The sequence below is a fragment of the Pristiophorus japonicus genome, chromosome 2 (assembly GCF_044704955.1).
Source record: "Pristiophorus japonicus isolate sPriJap1 chromosome 2, sPriJap1.hap1, whole genome shotgun sequence".
NCBI lineage: Eukaryota > Metazoa > Chordata > Chondrichthyes > Pristiophoridae > Pristiophorus > Pristiophorus japonicus.
The window spans coordinates 328477308-328499580 of NC_091978.1; the positions used below are offsets into that span (position 1 = coordinate 328477308).

Consider the following 22273-nt stretch of genomic DNA (forward strand, 5'->3'; position numbering starts at 1 on the left):
GCAAAACTCCAGCCCTGCACGAGGTAGAAAAGGCCTTCTGTCAGCTCAAGAACAACAAGGCATCAGGACCAGATGGAATCCCCGCTGAGGCACTAAAGTATGGTGGAGAAGCACTATTGGCACGAATGCATGACCTCATCTGTCTTATCTGGAAGGAGGAGAGCATGCCGGGAGATCTCAGAGATGCCGTAATCGTGACAATATATTTAAAAGGGGACAAGTCCTACTGCGGCAACTACAGAGGGATCTCCCTGCTGTCGGCCACTGGGTAAGTCATCGCTAGAATCCACCTCAACCATCTTCTCCCTGTGGCTGAGGAGCTCCTCCCAGAATCACAATGCGGATTCCGTCCGCTAAGGGGTACAATACAACAGACATGATCTTCACCGCGCGACAACTACTAGAGAAATGCAGGAAACAGCACCAACCCTTGTACATGGCCTTCTTTGACCTCACAAAGGCCTTTGACACTGTCAACCGTGAGGGACTATGGAGCGCCCTCCTCCATTTCAGCTGCCCCCAAAAGTTTGTCACCATCCTCCGCCTGCTCCAAGACGACATGCAAGCCATGATCCTGACCAACAGATCAACCACAGACCCAATCCACGTCCAGACCGGGGGCTGTGTCATCGTGGCAACGTTCTTCTCGAACTTCCTTGCTGCAGTGCTTCATCTGACTTTCAACTAGCTCCCCGCTGGAGTGGAACTAAACTATAGAACCAGCTGGAACCTTTACAACCTTCATCACTTCCAGGATAAATCCAAGGTCGCCCCATCCTCTGTCAGCGAACTACAGTCAAGCCATCGTCAACATCTTCACCGAGGTGTACGAAAGCATGGGCCATACACTAAACATCCGTAAGACAAAGGTCCTCCACCAACCTGACCCCGCCACACAGCACTGTCCCCCGGCCATCAAAATCCACGGCGTGGCCTTGGACAACGTGCAGCATTTTCCATACCTTGGGAGCCAACTATCACCAAGAGCAGACATCGGCTACAAAGTCCAACATTGCCTCCAGTGCACCAGCGCAGCCTTCAGTCACCTGAAGAAGAGTGTTCAAAGACCAGGACCTTAAATCTGGCACCAAGCTTATAGTCTACAGGGCTGTAGTGATACCCACCCTCCTATATGGCTCAGAGATGTGGACCATATACAGTAAACACCTCAAAGCACTGGAGAAATACCATCAATGCTGCCTCCGCAAGATCCTGCAAACCCCCTGGGAGGACAGACGCACCAACGTTGGTGTTCTCGGTCAGGCCACCATCCCCAGCATCGAAGCACGGCCACATTGTCCACATGCCAGACACGAGACTCCCAAAGCAAGCACACTACTCGGAACTCTTACACAGCAAGCAAGCCCCAGGTGGGCAGAGGAAACATTTCAAGTCACCCTCAAAGCCTCCTTGATAAAATGCAACGTCCCCACCAACACCTGGGAATCCCTGGCTCAAGACCGCCCTAAGTGGAGGAAGAGCATCTGGGAGGGCACTGAGCACCTCGAGCCTCGTCGCCGAGAGCATACAGAAAACAAGCGCAGGCAATGAAAGGAGCGTGCAGCAAACCAGACTCCCCATCCATCCTTTCCTTCAACGACTGTCTGTCCCATCCGTGACAGAGTCAGTAATTCCCGTACTGGACTGTACAGTCACCTGAGAACTCACTTTTAGAGTGGAAGCAAGTCTTCCTCGATTTCGAGGGACTGCCTATGATGATGATGATGACTACCACAAATACCAGGCCATTTTCTGCGCCGCAGCAGCACAAAATGGGCTGCCCGTTTTACAGTGCAGTCAATTTCCTTTTCCACTGAAGTCGATGGAAGCCGATTCGCTATTGTTGGTTTTGTGCTACCACCGAAGATCAATTTCACCTCTCTAATATTTAACCTCATCCAGTTGCCTGATTTGTCAGTGTTGTCATCACACATAATTATCCAATGAAAAATTTGGATTTTTCCTGGTCATGTGTGAGAGACAGAAGCCAACAGGGTTTGGGAGCGCTAGAAGACAACGAGCAAAGCTTGAAGTTAATCGGAAGCAGATGTTTTACCAGATGGATGTCGGGTAGGAAGGAAGTTTGACCTGGGCAGTTGGTTTCTAAGAACTGCAGAAATCCAAGCAGCTTGGATAGTAACATACCAAAGATTGTGAGCTACCCCTCAGCATTCGCTGACAGTGGTAAATTTACCTAGGTGATCAAAAATGATTGCCTTGAGAGAGTATTTTTCCATGACACAGATTAATTATGAGATACTACAATTTCTTTCACTTCTTGTTATCCTTGGCTCTAATTGTTCTTGCTTGCAAAAAGGTGTCCGAAAGTACAAATCTGAAGTTGGTTTGTGATATTAAAAAATGAGCAGGTAACTAATTGATTCAAATCACTATCATGTAGAAGTGTTTTTTCAACAGGAGGCACTTTGAGTGACATTAATCAACTAGCAGAGACCCGCAAAACATTTGTGGTCAAATTAGTAACTTTATTGCAACAGTATCTGTTTAAACTGTTATCATCTTCTTCGTCTATAGAATCAATGCTGATGTCCTCCCTCACTCTTTCACACCCCTTTCTCCTCCTCCTCTCCCTCTCCCTCCCACCCTCTCTCCCTCTCCTCTCACTCCTTCCCACCCTCTCACTCCTTCCCACCCTCACTTTCGCTCCCACCCTCTCTCTCCCTCCCATCCTCTCTCTCCTTCCAGCCCTCTCTATCCCTCTCCGTCCTCTCCCACCCTGTCCCTCCCCCTCTTCATCGCTCCCTCCATCTCCCTCTCCCTCTCTCTCCTTCCCTCCCTCAACCTCCCTGTCTCCCCTATTCTCTCTCTTCCCCCCTCTCTCTCTCCCCCGCCCCCACCTTCTCCCCCTCCATTTCTCCCTCCCGCTACCTCCCCTCCCTCTCGTTCCCCAACCCTCTCCCTCTTCCCCTCCTTCTCCCTCTCTCTCTCCCCCTCCCTCTCCTTTTCACTTTCTCTCACCTGCCACTCTTACCACGGGGAGGCCCCACCCCTCGTGCCCACATCCACGGCTGCCTCCTCATTGGAGCTGACCCAGCATCGCGCCATTGCTCCCTGATTGGTTGTGAGGCCGGGCGCGCCCTGATTGGTCAGTGCAACTGTCACTCGGTCCGGAACCTGTGCTCCCAGCCCCCGCCCCAGGATAGACAAGAACTGTATTATTATAATCTGCTGTGAGATTGGCAGGCATATCCAGCTATTGCCTTCTGGTAAACACAACCCTTCAGATCACACAACAACAAACACTTGTAGTTATTTAGCACCATTAACGTAATAAAACATCCCAAGGCGTTGATGGAGCATTGTCAAACAAAATTTGATATCAAGCCACATAAGGAGATTTTAGAACAGGTGGCCAAAAATTTGGTCAAAGTGGTAGGTTTGAAGGAGCATTTTAAAGGAGGATAGAGAGGTAGAGAGGCAGAGACATTTAGGGAGGGAGTACCAGAGCTTAGAGCCTAGGCAGCTGAAGGCACGGCCGCCAATGGTGGAGCGATTCAAATCAGGGTTATGCAAGAGGCCAGAATTGGAGGAGCACAGAGATCTCGGAGGGTTGCAGGGTTGGAGGAGGTTACAGAGATAGGGACGGAGGAGGCTGTGGAGAGATTTGAAAACAAGGATGAGAATTTTAAAATCGGAGTTGCTGGACTGGGACCCAATGTAGCTCAATGAGCACAGGGGTTGTCATGTAGTCAACCAGCATTGTAACTCATATATAATCTGACCTAAGTTGTACACTGTGAGAACAATGACCACTAGGTGGGAGACACTCCTAACCTGGACCTTCAGGTATAAAAGGGGAAGCTCCACCCACCTTCATCACTTGAGTGCTAAGGAATAAAGGACAGGTCACAGAATGACCTTCTCTCAAGCATGGGCCCCTTGTGCATTTATACTGTATAGTAAGGACGTATCAATGGTGACGAGAAACTGGGATTTAAACCACGCGAGCATGGCCACTAGCAGAACAGACGAGAGGTACTGTGTTAAGGAATGGTTGGGACAGAGATTCAACATTGTTAAAGCAGCACACAGTTCTCCAGGCAGGCAAGGGCAGTCGGGCATGCCCCAACATGTAGTCGAACCCAGAGGAGGAGTCCAACAGAGACAATGGCAAGTTGAACGGCGATTCACGCCATTGCAAGGGACAATGCGGCCAGTAATGGGGCCATCAACACCTGTTAATGGCGCACTCAAGGACAGTCACAGGGACAGTCAGGGACGATCGACTGGCAAGGGACCTTTTGTTTCCAACAGCAGCTCATGTTGGAGGCGTGGAGGCACACACTCAGCCGCAGTTTGCAGAGATGAGCAAAATACCTGCAGAAATTGCAGAAATGAACACTGGGGGAAATCGCTGGAAGCTGAAGTTCAGCGAGTTCATGTAGAGCACATATACAGTTCATACACCAGGACGCCACCAATAATGATGAAAGAGCTCCTCAATGGCATCCCAGTATCAATGGAGCTAGACATGGGGGCCAGCCAGTCCCTGATGGGTATCAAACAGTTCGAAAAATTGTGGCCGTCCAAGGCCAGGAGGCCAAAATTATCGCCAATTGACGCACAGCTACGGACTTACACAATGCAGATCATTCCGGTGCTAGGCAGCGCCACGGTAGTCGTGAACCACAAAGATTCGGAGAACAGTTTGCCACTCTGGATTGTACCAGGGGACTGTCCCGCACTACTGGGGAGGAGTTGGCTTGCTGTCATGAACTGGAAATGGGGCAATGTCAATGCAATTTCCTCTGTGGAGCGAATATCATGCTCACAGATCCTGGACAAATTTGACTCATTATTTCAACCCGGCATCGGCACTTTCATGGGGGCCAAGGTAGTGATTCACATAAACCCGGAAGCCAGGCCAGTACACCACAAGGCCAGAGCGGTGCCGTACATGATGCGGGAAAAGATAGAAGGCGAATTGGACCGCCTGCTGAGGGAAGGCATCATCTCATCAGTCGAATTCAGTGACTGGGCGAGCCCGATCGTGCCGGTGCTCAAGGCGGATGGGTCAGTCAGGACATGTGGTGATTACAAGGCCACCAGTGTTTACACTGTACATTAATGATTTAGACAAGGGGATTAAATGTAGTATCTCCAAATTTGCGGGTGACACTAAGTTGGGTGGCAGTGTGAGCTGCGAGGAGGATGCTATGAGGCTGCAGAGCGACTTGGATAGGTTAGGTGAGTGGGCAAATGCATGGCAGATGAAGTATAATGTGGATAAATGTGAGGTTATCCACTTTGGTGGTAAAAACAGAGAGACAGACTATTATCTGAATAGTGACAGATTAGGAAAAGGGGAGGTGCAACGAGACCTGGGTGTCATGGTACATCAGTCATTGAAGGTTGGCATGCAGGTACAGCAGGCGGTTAAGAAAGCAAATGGCATGTTGGCCTTCATAGCGAGGGGATTTGAGTACAGGGGCAGGGAGGTGTTGCTACAGTTGTACAGGGCCTTGGTGAGGCCACACCAGGAGTATTGTGTACAGTTTTGGTCTCCTAACCTGAGGAAAGACATTCTTGCTATTGAGGGAGTGCAGCGAAGGTTCACCAGACTGATTCCTGGGATGGCGGGACTGACCGATCAAGAAAGAATGGATCAACTGGGCTTGTATTCACTGGAGTTCAGAAGAATGAGAGGGGACCTCATAGAAGCGTTTAAAATTCTGATGGGTTTAGACAGGTTAGATGCAGGAAGAATGTTCCCAATGTTGGGGAAGTCCAGAACCAGGGGACACAGTCTAAGGATAAGGGGTAAGCCATTTAGGACCGAGATGAGGAGAAACTTCTTCACCCAGAGAGTGGTGAACCTGTGGAATTCTCTACCACAGAAAGATGTTGAGGCCAATTCACTAAATATATTCAAAAAGGAGTTAGATGAAGTCCTTACTACTAGGGGGATCAAGGGGTATGGCGAGAAAGCAGGAATGGGGTACTGAAGTTGCATGTTCAGCCATGAACTCATTGAATGGTGGTGCAGGCTAGAGGGCCGAATGGCCTACTCCTGCACCTATTTTCTATGTTTCTATGTTTCTATGTATCAATCGGGTGTCACTCCAAGACCAGTACCCGCTACCGAGAGCGGAGGACCTCTTTGCGACACTATCCGTTGGCAAACATTTTTCAAAATTGGACCTGACCTCAGCTTACATGACCCAGGAGCTGGCGAGTGAGTCGAAGAAGCTGACCACCATCACGACACACAAGGGGTTGTTTGAGTACAACAGATGTCCGTTCGGGATTCGCTCGGCCGCCGCGATCTTCCAACGAAATATGGTAAGCCGCCTCAAGTCGATTCCAGGGACGGTGGTTTTTCAGGACGACATCCTCATCACGGGTTACGATACTGAAGAACACCTCCACAACCTGGAGGAGGTGCTACGCAGACTGGACCGGGTAGGACTGCGACTGAAAAAGGCGAAGTGTGTCTTCCTAGCTCCAGAGGTAGAATTCCTGGGGATGAGGGTAGCAGCAGACGGGATCAGCCCTACTGCGTCCAAGACGGAAGCGATCCAGAGAGCACCCAGACCCCGTAACACAACGGAGCTGCGTTCGTTCCTGGGGCTCCTGAACTATTTTGGTAACTTTCTTCCCAAATTGAGCACGCTGCTAGAGCCGCTATACGTGCTCCTACGCAAAGATCGCAAATGGGTTTGGGGGGACAGCCAGGAAAGGGCTTTTAATAGAGCACGCAATTTTTTATGTTCCAACGCTCTGTTAACACTATACGACCCATGTAAGAAACTTGTGTTAACGTGCGATGAGTCGTCCTATGGTATCGGGTGTGTGTTGCAACATGTCAATGTCAAGGGTCAGTTACAGCCGGTAGCTTATGCCTCCAGGAGTCTGTCCCAGGCAGAAAGGGGTTACAGGATGGTAGAAAAGGAGGCGCTCGCATGTGTATATGCGGTAAAGAAAATGCACCAGTACCTGTTTGGCAGGAAATTTGAGCTGGAGACAGATCACAAACCCCTAACGTCCCTTTTGGCCAACAACAAGGCCATAAATGCAAACGCATCGGCCCGCATACAGAGGTGGGCACTCACGTTAGCCGCCTATGACTATACAATTCGGCACAGACCGGGCACTGAAAACTGCGCCGATGCACTCAGCAGGCTCCCACTAGCCACCACTGAGGGGGCTACCGAGCATGCTGCTGAGATGGTCATGGCTTTTGAAGCTTTCGGAAGCAAAGGCTCACCCGTGACAGCCCATCAGATTAAAGTCTGCACAAATAGAGACCCGCAATTGTCTCTAGTCAAGAAATGTGTCCTGAATGGGGACTGGGCAGCCACGTACCGGGCATGCCCTGAGGAATTTAAACCCTTTCACAGGCGCAGGGATGAACTCTCGATTCAGGCCGATTGCCTACTGTGGGGAAACCGCGTATTCATGCCCCAGATGGGCAGAGAGGTGTTCATCAGAGAACTCCACAATGAGCACCCGGGCATTGTCATGATGAAGGCAACTGCCAGGTCACACGTTTGGTGGCCAGGGATAGGCGCAGATCTGGAATTTTGTGTTCGCGGGTGCAACACGTGTGCCCAGCTGGGCAATGCGCCCAGGGAAGCCCCCCTTAGCCCCTGGCCATGTCCCGCCAAGCCTTGGTCACGCATCCATGTGGACTACGCAGGTCCTTTCATGGGAAAAAATGTTTTTGGTTGTAGTAGACGCCTATTCCAAATGGATCGAGTGTGACATTTTAAATTCAAGCACATCCTCTGCCACGGTAGAAAGTCTACGGGCAATGTTCGCCGCCCACGGTCTGCCGGATGTCTTGGTCAGCGACAATGGCCCGTGCTTAACAAGCACTGAATTCCAGGACTTCATGGCAGGCAATGGAATTAACCATGTCAGAACGGCACCGTTCAAGCCAGCCTCAAACGGCCAGGCAGAACGAGCAGTGCAGATAATCAAACAGGGGATGCTCAGAATCCAAGGGGGTTCCCTACAAAGCCGCTTAATACGCCTCCTGTTGGCCTATAGATCCCGACCACACTCGCTCACAGGGGTTCCACCCGCAGAGCTGCTAATGAAAAGGATGCTCAAAACCCGGCTATCCCTTATGCACCCCACCATGAAAGAAATTATCGAGAGCAGGCGCCAGCCACAATATGACTACCATGACAGGAATGCGAGGGCGCGATGTATTGATGTAAATGATCCTGTTTTTATCCTCAACTACGCTGCAGGGCCCAAATGGCTCGCAGGCACTGTGATTGCCAAAGAGGGAAATAGGATTCTGGTAGTTAAACTTACCAATGGACAAATCTGCCGCAAACACGTGGATCAAACAAAAAGGAGGTTCAGCAACCCCATAGAAGAAGCAGAGGAAGAACACGATGTAGAGTTCACTCCACCACAGGTGACCGAACACCGGAACCAAAGGGAGGAGAGCCCAATCACTGTGGGCAGTCTGGATAGACCTGAGGCACCGAAAACAGCAGACACTCAGGCCAGCGCCCAACAACCGGAGCCCCAACTCAGGCGCTCTACAAGAGAGCGTAAACCACCAGAGAGACTCAACCTGTGATCCCAATAAGACTTTGGGGGGGGGGGGGGGGGGAGGTGATGTCATGTATTCAACCAGCATTGTAACTCATGTATAATCTGACCTAAGTTGTACACTGTGAGAACAATGACCACTAGGTGGGAGGCACTCCTAACCTGGATCTTCAGGTATAAAAGGGGAAGCTCCACCCACCTTCATCACTTGAGTGCTAAGGAATAAAGGACAGGTCACAGACTGACCTTCTCTCAAGCATGGGCCTCGTGTGCATTTATACTGTATAGTAAGGACGTATCAGGGGTGATGGGTGAACTGGACTTGGTGTGAGTTAGGATATAGGCAGCAGAGTTTTGGATGCGCTCAAGTTTATGGCGGATGAAAAATGGGATGCCAGCCAGGAGAGGATTGGAGTAGTCAAGTGTAGAGGTAACATGGGCATGGATGAGGGGTTCAGTAGCAGATCAGCTAAGGCAGGGTTGGAGATGGGTGAAGTTACAGAGGTGCAAGTCAGTAAGTGTTCTATCTGTCTCAGCAACACTCGCACCGTATCTTTACCAATTGGAGTGGCTGTATTCACACACTTAAATCCTGCTTCTGAAACCCTCATTCAGGTCTTTATCAAGACCAGTCTTCTTCTGGCCTGACACCAACAGACAGGTCACTGGAGAGCAGATAAAGGCAGGGACCCTGGCTAATTTTCCATAGGGCTGTTGAGGCTGCTCCAACTGAGATCAACTCTGTAAAGTCCTGTCCCTGCAGTACAAACTCACACGAGGCACATGCTGCAGTCAAGGTCACTCAGGACTTGCACCTTTATTACACAGCTCTAAAATGCCACACTTGCCTGAGACCTGTCCTTATATACCTGTCTGGGACAGGTATCCAGTGTCTCCTGCAAGTGCACCCCTGGTGGTAAGGTAAGCTAATGGTTACAGGTCATGTATAGCATGGTAAGATACAGTTATGTACAGTCGTGTGAGATACATGACATCACCCTCCCCGAAGGTCTTTTTGTCTTTATAGGTTCAGTCTCTCAGGTGGTCTACACTCTCGCGTGGAGCGTCTTAGTTGTGGTTCAGTTGTTTGCCTTGGTGCCTGTTTTTCTTTTGGTGTGATTGCTGGTATCTCGCCTGGGCTGTCTGTTTCATTCAGTATGATTGTTGGTGTCTCGCCTGGGCTGTCTGTTGGGATTGCCCTTTCCTCAGGTTGTTCCCTCTGTCTGTCCACCAGGTGTGGTGTGAGTTCCACATTCTAGTCTGCTTCTGGGTCAGCAGTGTTATTGGTAAATCTACTTTTGACTTGGTCTACATGCCTCCGGCAGGTTTGGCCATTGTCCATTTGGACCACCAGTAGCCTGTTTCCTTCCTTGCCTGTTACTGTCCCTGCAAGCCATTTGGGACCCCTGCCATAGTTTAGCATGAACACTTTGTCCCCTTTCTCATTCCATCTCCCCCTCAGTACTCAGTTAGCTTACGGCGCTTTGCCTCAACAATTTCATGCATGTCTGGGAGGATTAATGAGAACCTTGTTTTTAAGGTCCGTTTCATCAATAGTTGCACGGGGGGAACTCCAATCAATGAATGCGGACGAGATCTGTATGCCAGCAGCAGTCGCGACAAGCGGCCCTGCAACGTGGAACCTTGGATTTTCAGCATTCCTTGTTTAATGATCTGCACTGCTCGCTCCGCCTAGCCGTTGGAGGCCGGCTTGAACGGTGCCGTCCTAACGTGATTTATGCCGTGGTCACTCATAAATTCTTGAAATTCTGAGCTGGTGAAGCACGGACCATTATCACTGACCAATATGTCAGGAATGCAGTGCATTGCGAACATGGTTCCAAGGCTCTCCATGATGGTGGAGGTTGTGCTCGAGTTTAAAATGGCGCATTCGATCCACTTTGAAAATGCATCTACAACTACGAGGAACATTTTGCCCATGAATGGGCCCGCATAGTCTACGTGCACCCGCGACCACGGTTTGGTGGGCCAGGGCCAGGGGCTCAGGGGGTCCTCCCTGGGGGCATTACTGAGTTGGGCACAAATGGTGCACCGTCGGACGCAGAGCTCCAAGTTCACGTCAATGCCAGGCCACCAGACGTGGGATCTGGCTATGGCCTTCATGAGAAGGATCCCCAGGTGCTCGCGGTGGAACTCCCGGACAAATGCCTCTCTGCCTCGCAGAGGCATAACTACTCAGCTGCCCCACATCAGGCAGTCTGCTTGTAGTGACAGCTCATGCATGCGCCTATGGAAAGGTTTGATCTCCTCAGGGCAGGCATCGCGAGCCTCTGCCCAGTCGCCAGTTAAGACACATCTTTTTACTAGGGATAACGTGGGGTCGCTGGTCGTCCAGGCTCTGATTTGGCAAGCGTCATGGACGAACCTGTGGACTCAAAGGCATTGATTGCCATGACTATCTCACGGTCCAGTTCGTCAGACCCTTCCGTGGTCGCCAGGGGTAGCCTGCTAAGCGCGTTGGCACAGTTGTCTGTGCCTGGTCTGTGCCTTATAGTGTAATTGTAAGAGGCCAGCATGAGTGCCCACCGTTGAATGCGCGCCGAGGCGATGGCGTTTATTGCCTTGCTCTCGGATAGTAGGGACGTGAGGGGCTTGTGGTCGGCTTCTAACGCGAACTTGGCCCCGAAAAGGTATTGGTGCATCTTTTTGACACAGTACACGCACGCGAGCGCCTCCTTCTCCACCATTCCGTACTTGTGCTCCACCCGCGAAAGTGACCTGGAGGCATCAGCTACGGGTTGTAATTTACCCGCACTATTGACATATTGTAAAACGCACCCGACCCCGTACGCTAACGCATCACATGTAAGCACTAGCTTTTTACCTGGATCAAAGAAAGCCAAAACACTGTTGGAACACAGAAGGTTGCGTGCCTTATTGAAGGCGCGTTCCTGGGCATCCCCTCGAAACTAATCACACCCTTTCTGAGTAGCACATGGAGAGGCTCCAGCAGCGTGCTTAAGTTCTGCATAAAGTTCCCAAAGTAGTTGAGTAGCCCGAGAAAGGCGCGCAGTTCTGAGACATTCTGGGGCCTGGGTGCCAGGCGAATTGCTTCGGTTTTGGACTCTGTTGGGCGGATTCCATCAGCAGCAATCCTTCTGCCCAAATATTCAACCTCGGGCGCGAGAAACAGGCACTTGGATTTCTTAACTCTTAGGCGTACCCGATCCAACCTTTAGTACTTCCTCCAAATTGGGGAGATGGGAGTTGGTGTCCCTGCCCGTGATAAGTATGTCGTCTTGAAATACACCCCTCCCCGGGATGGACTTGAGCAGACTCTCCATGTTGCGCTGGAATATAGCAGCTGCCGACCTGATGCCGAATGGGCATCGATTGTACATAAAAAGGCCTCGATGTGTGTTGATGGTGGTGAGTAGCTTAGACTCGTCGGTCAATTCTTGCGTCATATACGCAGATGTGAGATCTAGTTTTGAGAAAAGTTTTCCTCCAGCCAATGTGGCAAATACGTCCTCCGCTCTGGGCAGCGGGTATTGGTCCTGTAGGGAGACTCTGTTTATGGTAGATTTGTAGTCCCCACAGATTCGTACTTATCCATCAGGCTTCATGACTGGGATAATGGGACTTGCCCAGTCGCTAAATTCCACAGGTGAGATAATGCCTTCCCGCAGAAGCCTGTCCAGTTCATGTTCAATCTTTTCCCTCATCACATAAGGCACAGCTCTAGCCTTGTGATGGACCGGTCTGGCATCCTGTGTGATGTAGATTTTGACTTTAGCCCCTTTGAAGGTGCCCACACCTGGCTGAAAGAGATGTTCAAATCGACTTAGAACTGTTGAGCAGGAGGTCCATTCCTCTGACATGGCGTGAACATCATCCCATTTCCAGTTTAGTTTTGCCAGCCAGCTTCTCCCCAACAGCGCTGGGAGATCTCCGGGGACAATCCACAGGGGAATTCGGTTCACTGTTCCTTTGTGTGTGACTGAGAGCATGGCGCTGCCAAGGACTGGGGCGATTTCTTTGGCATAGGTCCTTAGTTTGGTGGCGACCCTTGTGAGTTTTGGTCTGTCTCTTTTGTGCGGCCACAGCTGTTCAAATTGTTGAGCGCTCATGAGAGATTGACTCGCTCCCGTATCCAGCTCCATGTTGACGGGTATCCCGTTGAGTAGGACCCTCATCATTATTGGAGGTGTCTTGTTGTAAGAGCAGTGGCCATTGATCGTATTGACCCGCTGTACCTCGGTGTCCCGGGTGCTGTCCCCACTGTCTTCTGGTCTGCTTTCCGACCCATCCGATTTGTTTACCAGCCGAGCTGCTGTTTTTCTGCACATGCGGGCCAGATGCCCTGTATAGTCGCAGTTTCTGCAAACAGCATGCTGAAATTGACACCCCCTTGATGAGTGCCTTCCCCCACATCTCCAGCATAGACCGTTTCCATTGTTTCCAAAGGATGAGCTGCGTCTGGCTGATCTCTCTTGAGCTTCTCTCAGTTTGTAGTTGATTGCTCACATTGTGGGTTGTTGAGGTGTGAACGGCCGTTCATGTGGCCCTTGATGGCTTCTGGCGCCACTGCCTGCTGTTGAGGGCCTGCTCTCCTGCCTTTTGTCTGTGTGTGGGGGTAGCGGCTTGTTTCACGCTGTGAACCCCTTGTTCCGATGTTTTGTTAGTTATCGTACCCGCAGTGTAGATCAACCTCCTTTCTTCTTCTCCTGCCAAGAATGTCTGTGCAACCAGTGCTGCTGCCTCTAGGGTCAAGTTCTTGGTCTCCATAAGCTTTTGGAATATGCCTGCGTGGCCTATTCCCTCAATAAAAAATTTTCTCAGTACTTCTCTCCTTAGTTCATCGGAGAACTCACATAAGCTAGCCAACCTCCGAAGTTCTGCCACGAAGTCAGGTATGCTCTGGCCCACACAGCGTCTGCAGTTGTAGAACCTGTGTCTGGCCATGTCTAGGCTGCTCACTGGCTTTAGGTGGTCTCTTACCAGTGTGCTCAACTCTTCAAATGACTTGCTTGCTGATTTCTCGGGTGCCAGCAGGTCCTTCATTAAGGCATATGTTTTCGAGCCACAGCTGGTCAAGAGATGGGCTCTTCTCTTGTCTGCCTTATCGTCGCCTAACAAGTCTTTGGTTACGAAGCTTTGCTGGAGCCTTTCTATAAAGTCCTCCCAATTATCTCCAGCATTGTATTTTTCATCTGAGCCGTTGGTCGCCATTCTGTGGATTCTGTAATCCCGTAACTCGTCGCCACTGTAAAGTCCTGTCCCTGCAGTACAAACTCATACAAGGCACATGCTGAAGTCAAGGTCACTCAGGACCTGCACCTTTATTACACAGCTCTCGACTGCCACACTTGCCTGAGACCTGTCCTTATATACCTGTCTGGGACAGATATCCAGTGTCTCCTGCAAGTGCACCCCTGGTGGTAAGGTAAACTAGTGGTTACAGGTCATGTATAGCATGGTAAGATACAGTTATGTACAATAGTGTGAGATACATGACAAACTCAGCATAGACTGGGAATTAAACCTGGGACTTTCTGGTCTGGATGGCTCCAAAACAGAGTTAACATTTCAGATCGATGACCTTTCGTTGTTTCTTCACTTGTCCCATTACCACCCCCTTTTACCTTGCACTATCATCACTTTTGTCATTTACTCACTTCTGCCCTCCACCCAATCACAGTCTTTGTTCTTTATTCCCTCCCCCTCCCCCACTCTCTCCTGACTCTGTCCTTGCTTTAAAAACAGTTCATCTCTAACATCTGATGAAAGGCCATCGATCTGAAACGTTAACTCTGTTTCTCTCTCAATAGGTACTGCTTGATCTGCTGAGTGTTTCCAGCATTTTCTGTTTTTATTTCAGATTTCCAGCATCCACAGTATTTTGCTTTTGCGAGTGTCACTTACTTTTCTATTTGCTGTTCTTTGGGGTTTTTTTTCTTGCACAGCACAATAAGAGAAGGTAGAATTTTTCACATGGAATTTTTGCCTCTCCTAGCTAAACAGTTGAAATACAATTGGTGCCAGTCAAGGGCACCTTGTCTGTGTGAGCATTTGTTTTAAAAGGAATGCTTACTCAGGCAGTGATTCAGTCGCTCCAAGTCCACAGCGCTTGTGTAATGAGAACAGCTGTGTGAAGGGACTGTTTGATCTGTCAATACTGTATTCATTGATAGAGTAATTATACTGCACACCCTCATTTGGTGCAGCATGGTCTTCATGCCACACTGACACAAAAAGTACAGTCCAACTTCAGTTTCTCAGTGTAAGAATATAGCTACTCTGCTAATCTTTTTAATTAATAGGTCCAAAGAATCTAGTGTCAGCAACTTTAATACATTATTAAGAAATATATGGTTAGCAGATTTTCTGTCCTCTATGAATCCTTGGTGCCTTAAGTTCAAGCTGCCCACCTTACACCAGTATATTCTCAATTCTTATACCTCTTCTATAATACACGTACCTTTGGTCGCAGGATATGAAGTGACTGCTGCACCATACGCTATTCCCTTTGTCTGAAAAGTGGTACAAATCGGTTTTGTCCAGATTTATAGTACAGACAGTGGGCCTCATCTCTTATCTCCAAGTTTTCTCTGTTTAGTACTTTTTCCATTAGGCCACAGCTGGAGTCTGTCTCTCCAGAACAGCACTTCATTTGTCTTTTTTCAACCCTTTCACTATCAAAGTCTCATAGCTTCCCTTCTGTTAATTACGTTAGTTTTTACACAAGTAAGATCATATGTTATAATCTGATCTATTATTTACTTTTTCTTCGGTTTATATTATGGTTAATAACAGATAAATCCTTGTTCTTCCTCCTTATCTCGTTGAGCACCATCCATCCGATGCCATGGAATATCTTGTCATTGTTGGCTTGGCAACCTGCCTGCAGGGAAGAAACATGTCTGTGTTTCTAACTCAGACTAACTTCTCGATCACATAATGCATATATCAGCCTTTCTATACAAAAATACAAAATGCCGAGCAGGAAAAGCTCAGCTGGTCCATCAAACCTGCCCCACACTCTTGAAGACTGGACCATCAAAACTGGACACTTCCTGTAGTCTGATATCATAATGCAAAGCAACATCACAGATACAGGGGTCAGAATCAGTGCCTGTGATGTTACTGTGACACATTTTGTCCCACCCCTTCCCTTGGCTTTAAATGGCTAAGGTAAATGCTGGGCCTTTAGGTGCTTTTACATCAGGAGCCTTTATAGTCCTGGTTGCAAATGAATGACCTAAAAGTGTCACTCGCCTGTGTTTATGTGTAAGAATGGAGTCGGCTGTTGCTGACTTCACAATCATAGAATCATACAGCACAGAAGGAGGCCATTCGGCCCACCATGCCTGTGCTAGCTCTTTGAAAGAGCTATCCAATTAGTCCTACATCCCTGTGTTTTCCCCATAGCCCGGCAAATAGTTCCTTTTCAAGTCTTTATGCAATTCCCTTTTGAAAGTTACTATTGAATCTGCTTCCCCACCTTCTCAGGCAGTGCATTCCAGATTGTAACAACTCACTGCATTAAAAAAATTCTCTGCATTTCACCCCTGGATATTTTTCCAATTATCAGAAATCTGGTCCTCTAGGTACTGAGCCTCCCACCTGTGGAAACCGTTTTCCCCCTATCTACTCTATCAAAACCCCTAATGCCAGTGCTTCAGTGGTCAAAGTGTCACAGATACTCGAGCATACCTGGACTCTCAAGATTTATGATCCGATACTGTCGTACATGCAGACTGATTCCACTTTTAAGCATAAACTCAGGAGTGGTTGGGTTTTGAGTTCATATCCCACACTACGGTGGTTCCTAATGTAAAAGTACTCTTTCACTATCTTAACCATTCGTATATTGTGCTTCAGTGTACTTTGCATGCTTTGATCTGAAAGAGATGGCAGATTCCCAGACATAATCAATGCCTGGTCATGTGTTTTGCATGTGATTCTTGTAAAATCCTGAAATAGACCATCAGTTGGCTGCGTGCTGTAATAAACAGTCCCATTCACTCTTAACTTTGTCCCTTTTTCCCCACATTCTTTTTTTTTTAACATAGGATACTGTGAGTTAACTCGCCTGCTGATATATTATGGCTTCAATCCCAGGCAACTGGATGGCTTTGGTCAGGTAAGACAAGATTTTATTTTTTTAACCCCTCAAATTTATTCCTTTCCTCTCTTGAAATTGCCAAGGTACATCCCATGATTGCTGAACGCCTTCCAGTATCTCACCCAAGAGGCTAATCTTCATTTGGGAACATCGAGTATCAATGTTAGCAAATGTGGAAAACATCACACCTTAGACCAATCCTGTCATCATCTGATGCATTCTCATGTATGCACACACACACAATTACCTAGAGGGACAACTGGAAGTGATCATGACATGAATCCTGGTTAATTGGTCACTTTAAGTGGATGTGTAGTTTGACGCCCAGCAGGTTTGTGTTGCATTTCTGTGTCACTGCTACTTAAAATATTTGTTTGGTTGTGCAATGAAAATTGGCAAAGTATGGTTAGGCTGACAGAGACCTCCATCCTAACTACTAACCACAACAGTTTTCACAGCATTGTTTCTTGCTTCCTGTATTACTTTTTCCAGTTCCCTCTTTTTGATCTCTCTGCAGCACTCCCAAGCCAAGGAGGCAATCAGGTAGCTAGCCATTCCCCAGATCCCTCCCTATGTTACTTAGTACTGGGACGTACATGAGAGCAGGTCAGAGTGACCCTTTTTCCAATTTCCCCTACTTCCGGTGGAGAAGCATCTGGTCTTTACATCTCCAGACAGCTGGTATTGGGAGCCAGATATGTGAGGGATATTCCTTAAACTCGAGCTAAAATGTCAAAATACTTACAGGGAGTGCCTGACCTGAGATGTAAGACCCAGTTCTTTGACTCTTTTTTCTCCTTCTATTACTCTCTGTATCTGTTGCTCATCTGTTGGGGGTTTCCAATGCTAAAGATGCTGTATAATTGCAAGTTGCTGTTATGCACTTGAATCAAATTCTACTAAAGTTAAGAACTATTTGATGCCAGGGAGTACCACCCTCAAAAATAAAAGATAGCTACAGAGCTATTCTCTCCTAATTGCCTGGAATCATGAGGCATTTTGGGAAAAGACTCAATGCCTATAAGTGCCCTTGCAGCATTGAGGATTGCAGTCCAGAAGTGATTTTTGTATGTGTTCTTTCCTGTTTTAAGTGGTGTACCACAGGGTGTAGAACAGTGTCAGACACACCACAAATACCACAACTGCACTATTCCCACTCCCTCCTCAGCAACCCAGCACTATTCCTCATCATCACCACAGGTGCCTAGTTATCCAAAAAAAAACAGTTTTTGCACATTGAGAGAAAAGAGATTAGCCCATGTTCCTACCCAAGTCGGTGCTAAGCTGGGTGATTCTTGCCAATGCAGTGGTATGGGCACTCCAATTGATTCATCCTTGCTGGAGCAGTCAGATAAGCAATTGGCTGACCCTCACCAGTGCAGTGGTATGGGCACCACAATTAACAGATCCTTGCCTGGAGGGTGGTACAGCCTTTCCATTTGGCTGTCCCAGGCTGGGGTTGTGGTATGGACATTACAATTGGCTGATCATTGCTGAGGTTGGGGTAATGGTGCTACAATTGGCTGATAAGTGCTAGGGCAATGCTTTGAGTGCTATGATTAGATACAAGGCCCCGGAATTAGGGAAATAAAATTTGGGCAAGGTTCCAGTGACTCCCTCGAAAATGCGTGTGTGCATAGGTCAGTGCTGAATCAGGCTCGACTCAGATGTCCTTTTAGTCAGCACTTGCTGTCGAGACTTGCATCTGAAAAATGGCTGCGGTACCAGACGACAAGGGCATCTGTGTAACCTGTGCTTTCAGGAGGGTAGGAGAAAGAAAGAAAGAAAGACTTGCATTTATATAAGACCTTTCACAGCCACTGAAATCTCAAAACACTTTAAAACCAATGAAGTACTTTTTCAAGTGCAGTCACTGTTGTAATGTAGGAAACATGGCAACCACTTTGCGCACAGCAAGCTCCCACAAACAATAGTGTGATAATGACCAGATTTGTTTTAGTGATGTTGATTGAGGAATAAATATTTGCCAGGACACCAGAGATAACTCCCCTGCTCTTCTTTGAAATAATGCCATGGGATCTTTTACATCCACTATGAGAGAGCACTGCACTGGAGTGTCAGCCTAGATTTTTTTTTGTGCATAAATCTCTGGTGTGGGATTTGAACCCACAACCTTCTGACTCAGAGGCAAGAGAGCTACCCACTGAGCCACAGCTGACATTGGTAGTGAAAGAATAGAGGAAAACATCCCCGTGGTTAGAAAATGTGCAGTTGTGGGGTTTGGCATCTGCTGCACAGTTGATTTTTGAAAAAGAAAGTATTGAAACACAGTGGCTGGACTTCTCTGTGCCTGGGCAGGTCGGGTGCAAGTGGTCGCCATGGCAGTCGGGGGGAAGGTGCGTGGGGGTGGGATGACGGTGGGTTCCCGTCCAGCTCCAAGGTATTTCAAATTTCCCTCCCGACTCGCCTCCAATCCCACCCACACAGACACCAGAAAATTCCAGCCATTGTGCTTGAAATATGATCTTTAGATAAATTAAATGAAATAGTTTTGAAGAGGGAGAAACAGGAAGGATGCGCCCTCCCATAAACAGGATGCAGAGTTAGACTAAACCCAAAGCTTTCCCTCCATTCCCTGTTAAATCAGTGGCCACCTGCTGTTAGTTTTTTTGTTTCTTATTCTGAGCCACAGCAATATTGATTGCAATATGTAAATTATACTGAAATAATTGGCGGTAACAAATATTGCACAAATCAATCAAGGGTCACATCTTTATAATGACTACTCGGGCCAGGTGCCAAAGGGCAAGGGTGCCTATGGAAGAAGTCAATGGCTCGAGGAGAGCAGGCAGGGGGCAGCTATAAGCGGCTTACAGGACATAAGTAAAACTGCCTTCTTCGAAAAAGTATTTGTTTAACTACGAATAATCCATGCCATGACAGCAGGAAGAAAATAACATAATGTGACATTTAAACAGAAACTTTAAAAACTGATTTAACTAAACTCAGGCTTTAAAGCAAACATTGTACACAGGAACAGGCGGATTTGTGTTAAAAAGAAAGGGGTCGAAATTGCCTTGCGGCCCGTCCGAGGGCGGTAACCTTCCGGGCCTGGACCAGTTAACGCCGGGGGCGGAAGTCTCACCCCCGGGTGGAATTGGCTTTTGCGCCCTCAAATGAGATGGAACGCTGTCTCAGGTGCTTCACCTCGTGAGGGGCGCTCCCAAGGCGGCAGTGCGGCGCTGATGTCAACGCTACCCAGTGCGTAGTGCTGTCGCGCCACAATGCCCCTCCCCTTCATTTAAAGGGGAAGGCCATTGCCGACTCTGTCTGGCCCTTTGGTGGCCACCAGGGACAATCTCGACTGGGCCAGCTGCTTGTCACATTAAGAGGAGTGCCGGGCTGCATGATGGCGGCCCGGTGGAGACGAGGGCAACTTGCCCCGCGGGATAGTGAGGGGTCAGCGTACATGGTAACGATGTCATCGCCGGGTGTGTGCCGGCTGGGGGTGCAAATTGCGGGTCACGGCGCAAACTCCAAAATCGCCCCCAAAATCTCAAAGACAATTTCACCCTGGGTGCCACCACTGCCCACCCCCGGGCACTAAAAGGGCACATGAAAGGGGCAAAGCCACAAAAGGTTTGGCATACGATGAAATAGAATCTACACCACTGCAGATGTTCACAGATCGGTTCTCATTTCAGTGTTTAAGTCTCATACTTCATCGATAACCTGACTGAGGGTTAGCACAGTAAGATTTGAATTTTAAAATAAAACCCATCATACCTTTATTGTCCTCCTAAACTTTCTGGTAAGAATATACATTATCTGTGATGTGTTGATGGACTTTGACGATGTCAGTTCAAATGAATGCTTCGTAATGGGTCGGAAGTTGTGGTCGGAGGTGTACTGGAGTACGCCTCTGACCCACTAAAAATGTACGAATGTACCTTCAGGCTCCCAGGCTGCAGAGAGTTTAGGTCTAGGGCCTGCAGGCGTACGCCTGCCTAAAGGCCCACAGATCCCAGAGCCAGTTCAGAAGCGTACCTGGGATCACGTGGGCCAGGTCATCTAATCAGAAAGGAGGATTCCATCACTGTCATTTCCGGACAGAATTTCCTAATGACAAGCAATGGAATCCCCAAATAATTAAAGAAGTTACACAATTCTAATAAAAATAAATCTTCTCGGTTTCAAATTTAATTAAAAGTCCCTTCAATACATCAAATACAATAAAACATTTAATTTTTTGAAAAATAATTGTAAAGATTTTAATCCGGGCCAAAATTTGCATAAAGTAATTTTAGAGTTTGTGCATCATTTTTTATTTCTAAACTTTTAATTTAAGATTTATATTAACCCTTACACTGGTGAAAACAAGCCCTACTTTTACCAGTCGTAAGAGTTTTGTGGGCACTTGCTGGGCAGTAGTTGGGCTGTGCCAGTGAAAGCGATTTCTCAGGCGGTTTGGATAATCAGTCAAGGCAAACTTGCTAGATCGCAAGTGCCGGATTTTCGCGCATACGCAACGCATGCAGAAACCCGGAATTTGCAGGGCCTTTCAGAAGGCTGATGGCAGAGTACTATGAACGTACAGCAGGCCAATGTGTTTGCAAAGTAATGAAAATAACTACTCCCACAACATTGCTCAGGTAACACAGCAGGCATTTTACACCCACATCTTTGCTGAAATCTACAGTATGTATTGAGCAGAAAATCTACTTTGTGCATAAACAGTTTACTTTTATTTATTTGAGGAATATATTTATATTTAACATGTAGAAAACTATTTGATCTCTGTACTGGTATGTTTCCTGATGAATATAAGTGCCAACAAGTTATCTAACGGAAGCTGTTGAGCTTAAAAATTTGCTGTCTGGTGGTTAAAGTGGTCTTGGCTAAAAGAAGACCTGGAAAACTGCAGCGTGACAGTGTCTATGCTTCTGCTGTGCTAATTTAAGAATGACAGGCATTACGCCCTTCATCTCACCTTACTGTATTGATGAATTTAGTCTCTCCTGTTTCAGCTTGCTGTCCTGGGGTTCGTCAGACCAAGGAGTTCTTTTTCAGTTCCACTTCCGTTCCTACCAGGCACTGAAGGGATTGATTTACAGACTTCGATGTACAAAGTGTCAAACATGCCCGCTGACACCACACAAACAGAAATCTAACTGGCATGTGTTTCAGAGTATAGGTTGTGACCCTCTAATGGGGCACAGTTAACAAATTATGAATGGTTTCACAGTTCAGCAATATCAAGAGAATTCTCCAATACAGGAGGTTCTGGAAACTCTTGGGACTTTTGTTATATATGCAGACTATGGTTATATTCTCTGTGTAGTCATTGTATAGTTGCATAAGATGAAGACTTGTTACCTGATGTGCTACCAATAAGGTTTACACTGTGTATATACTATGCTGGCACCACTAGAGGGTGCAACTGGTGGAGACTGGGGTTTCCTGCCCCTGTTGCAGGAGACTATCCACCAGAGAGCACTGCGGTGGGAGACCTGAGGGTCACCTGCATAGGTGTGCAGGGTCCAGTATAAAAGGCTGGCCACCATGTCCACCATGCTTGTGCCTCACTCTGGAGTTGCAAATAAAGGACCAAGGTCACGACAGTTTGAGTACAACACATTGCCTCATGGAGTCATTAATAAGTGCATTACAGACATAAGAACCGACGACGAG

General features: G+C 47.9%; 1 protein-coding gene across 1 annotated transcript in view; it reads left to right on the top strand.

The window, feature by feature from the left end:
- LOC139231302 (uncharacterized) overlaps positions 1 to 22273 on the top strand; it is a 209311-nt gene that overhangs the window by 48303 nt on the left and 138735 nt on the right. The window contains exon 3 of the mRNA XM_070862502.1: positions 16569 to 16639. Within this exon, the coding sequence (XP_070718603.1) occupies positions 16569 to 16639 (71 nt within the window). The remainder of the gene's footprint in view (positions 1 to 16568; positions 16640 to 22273) is intronic.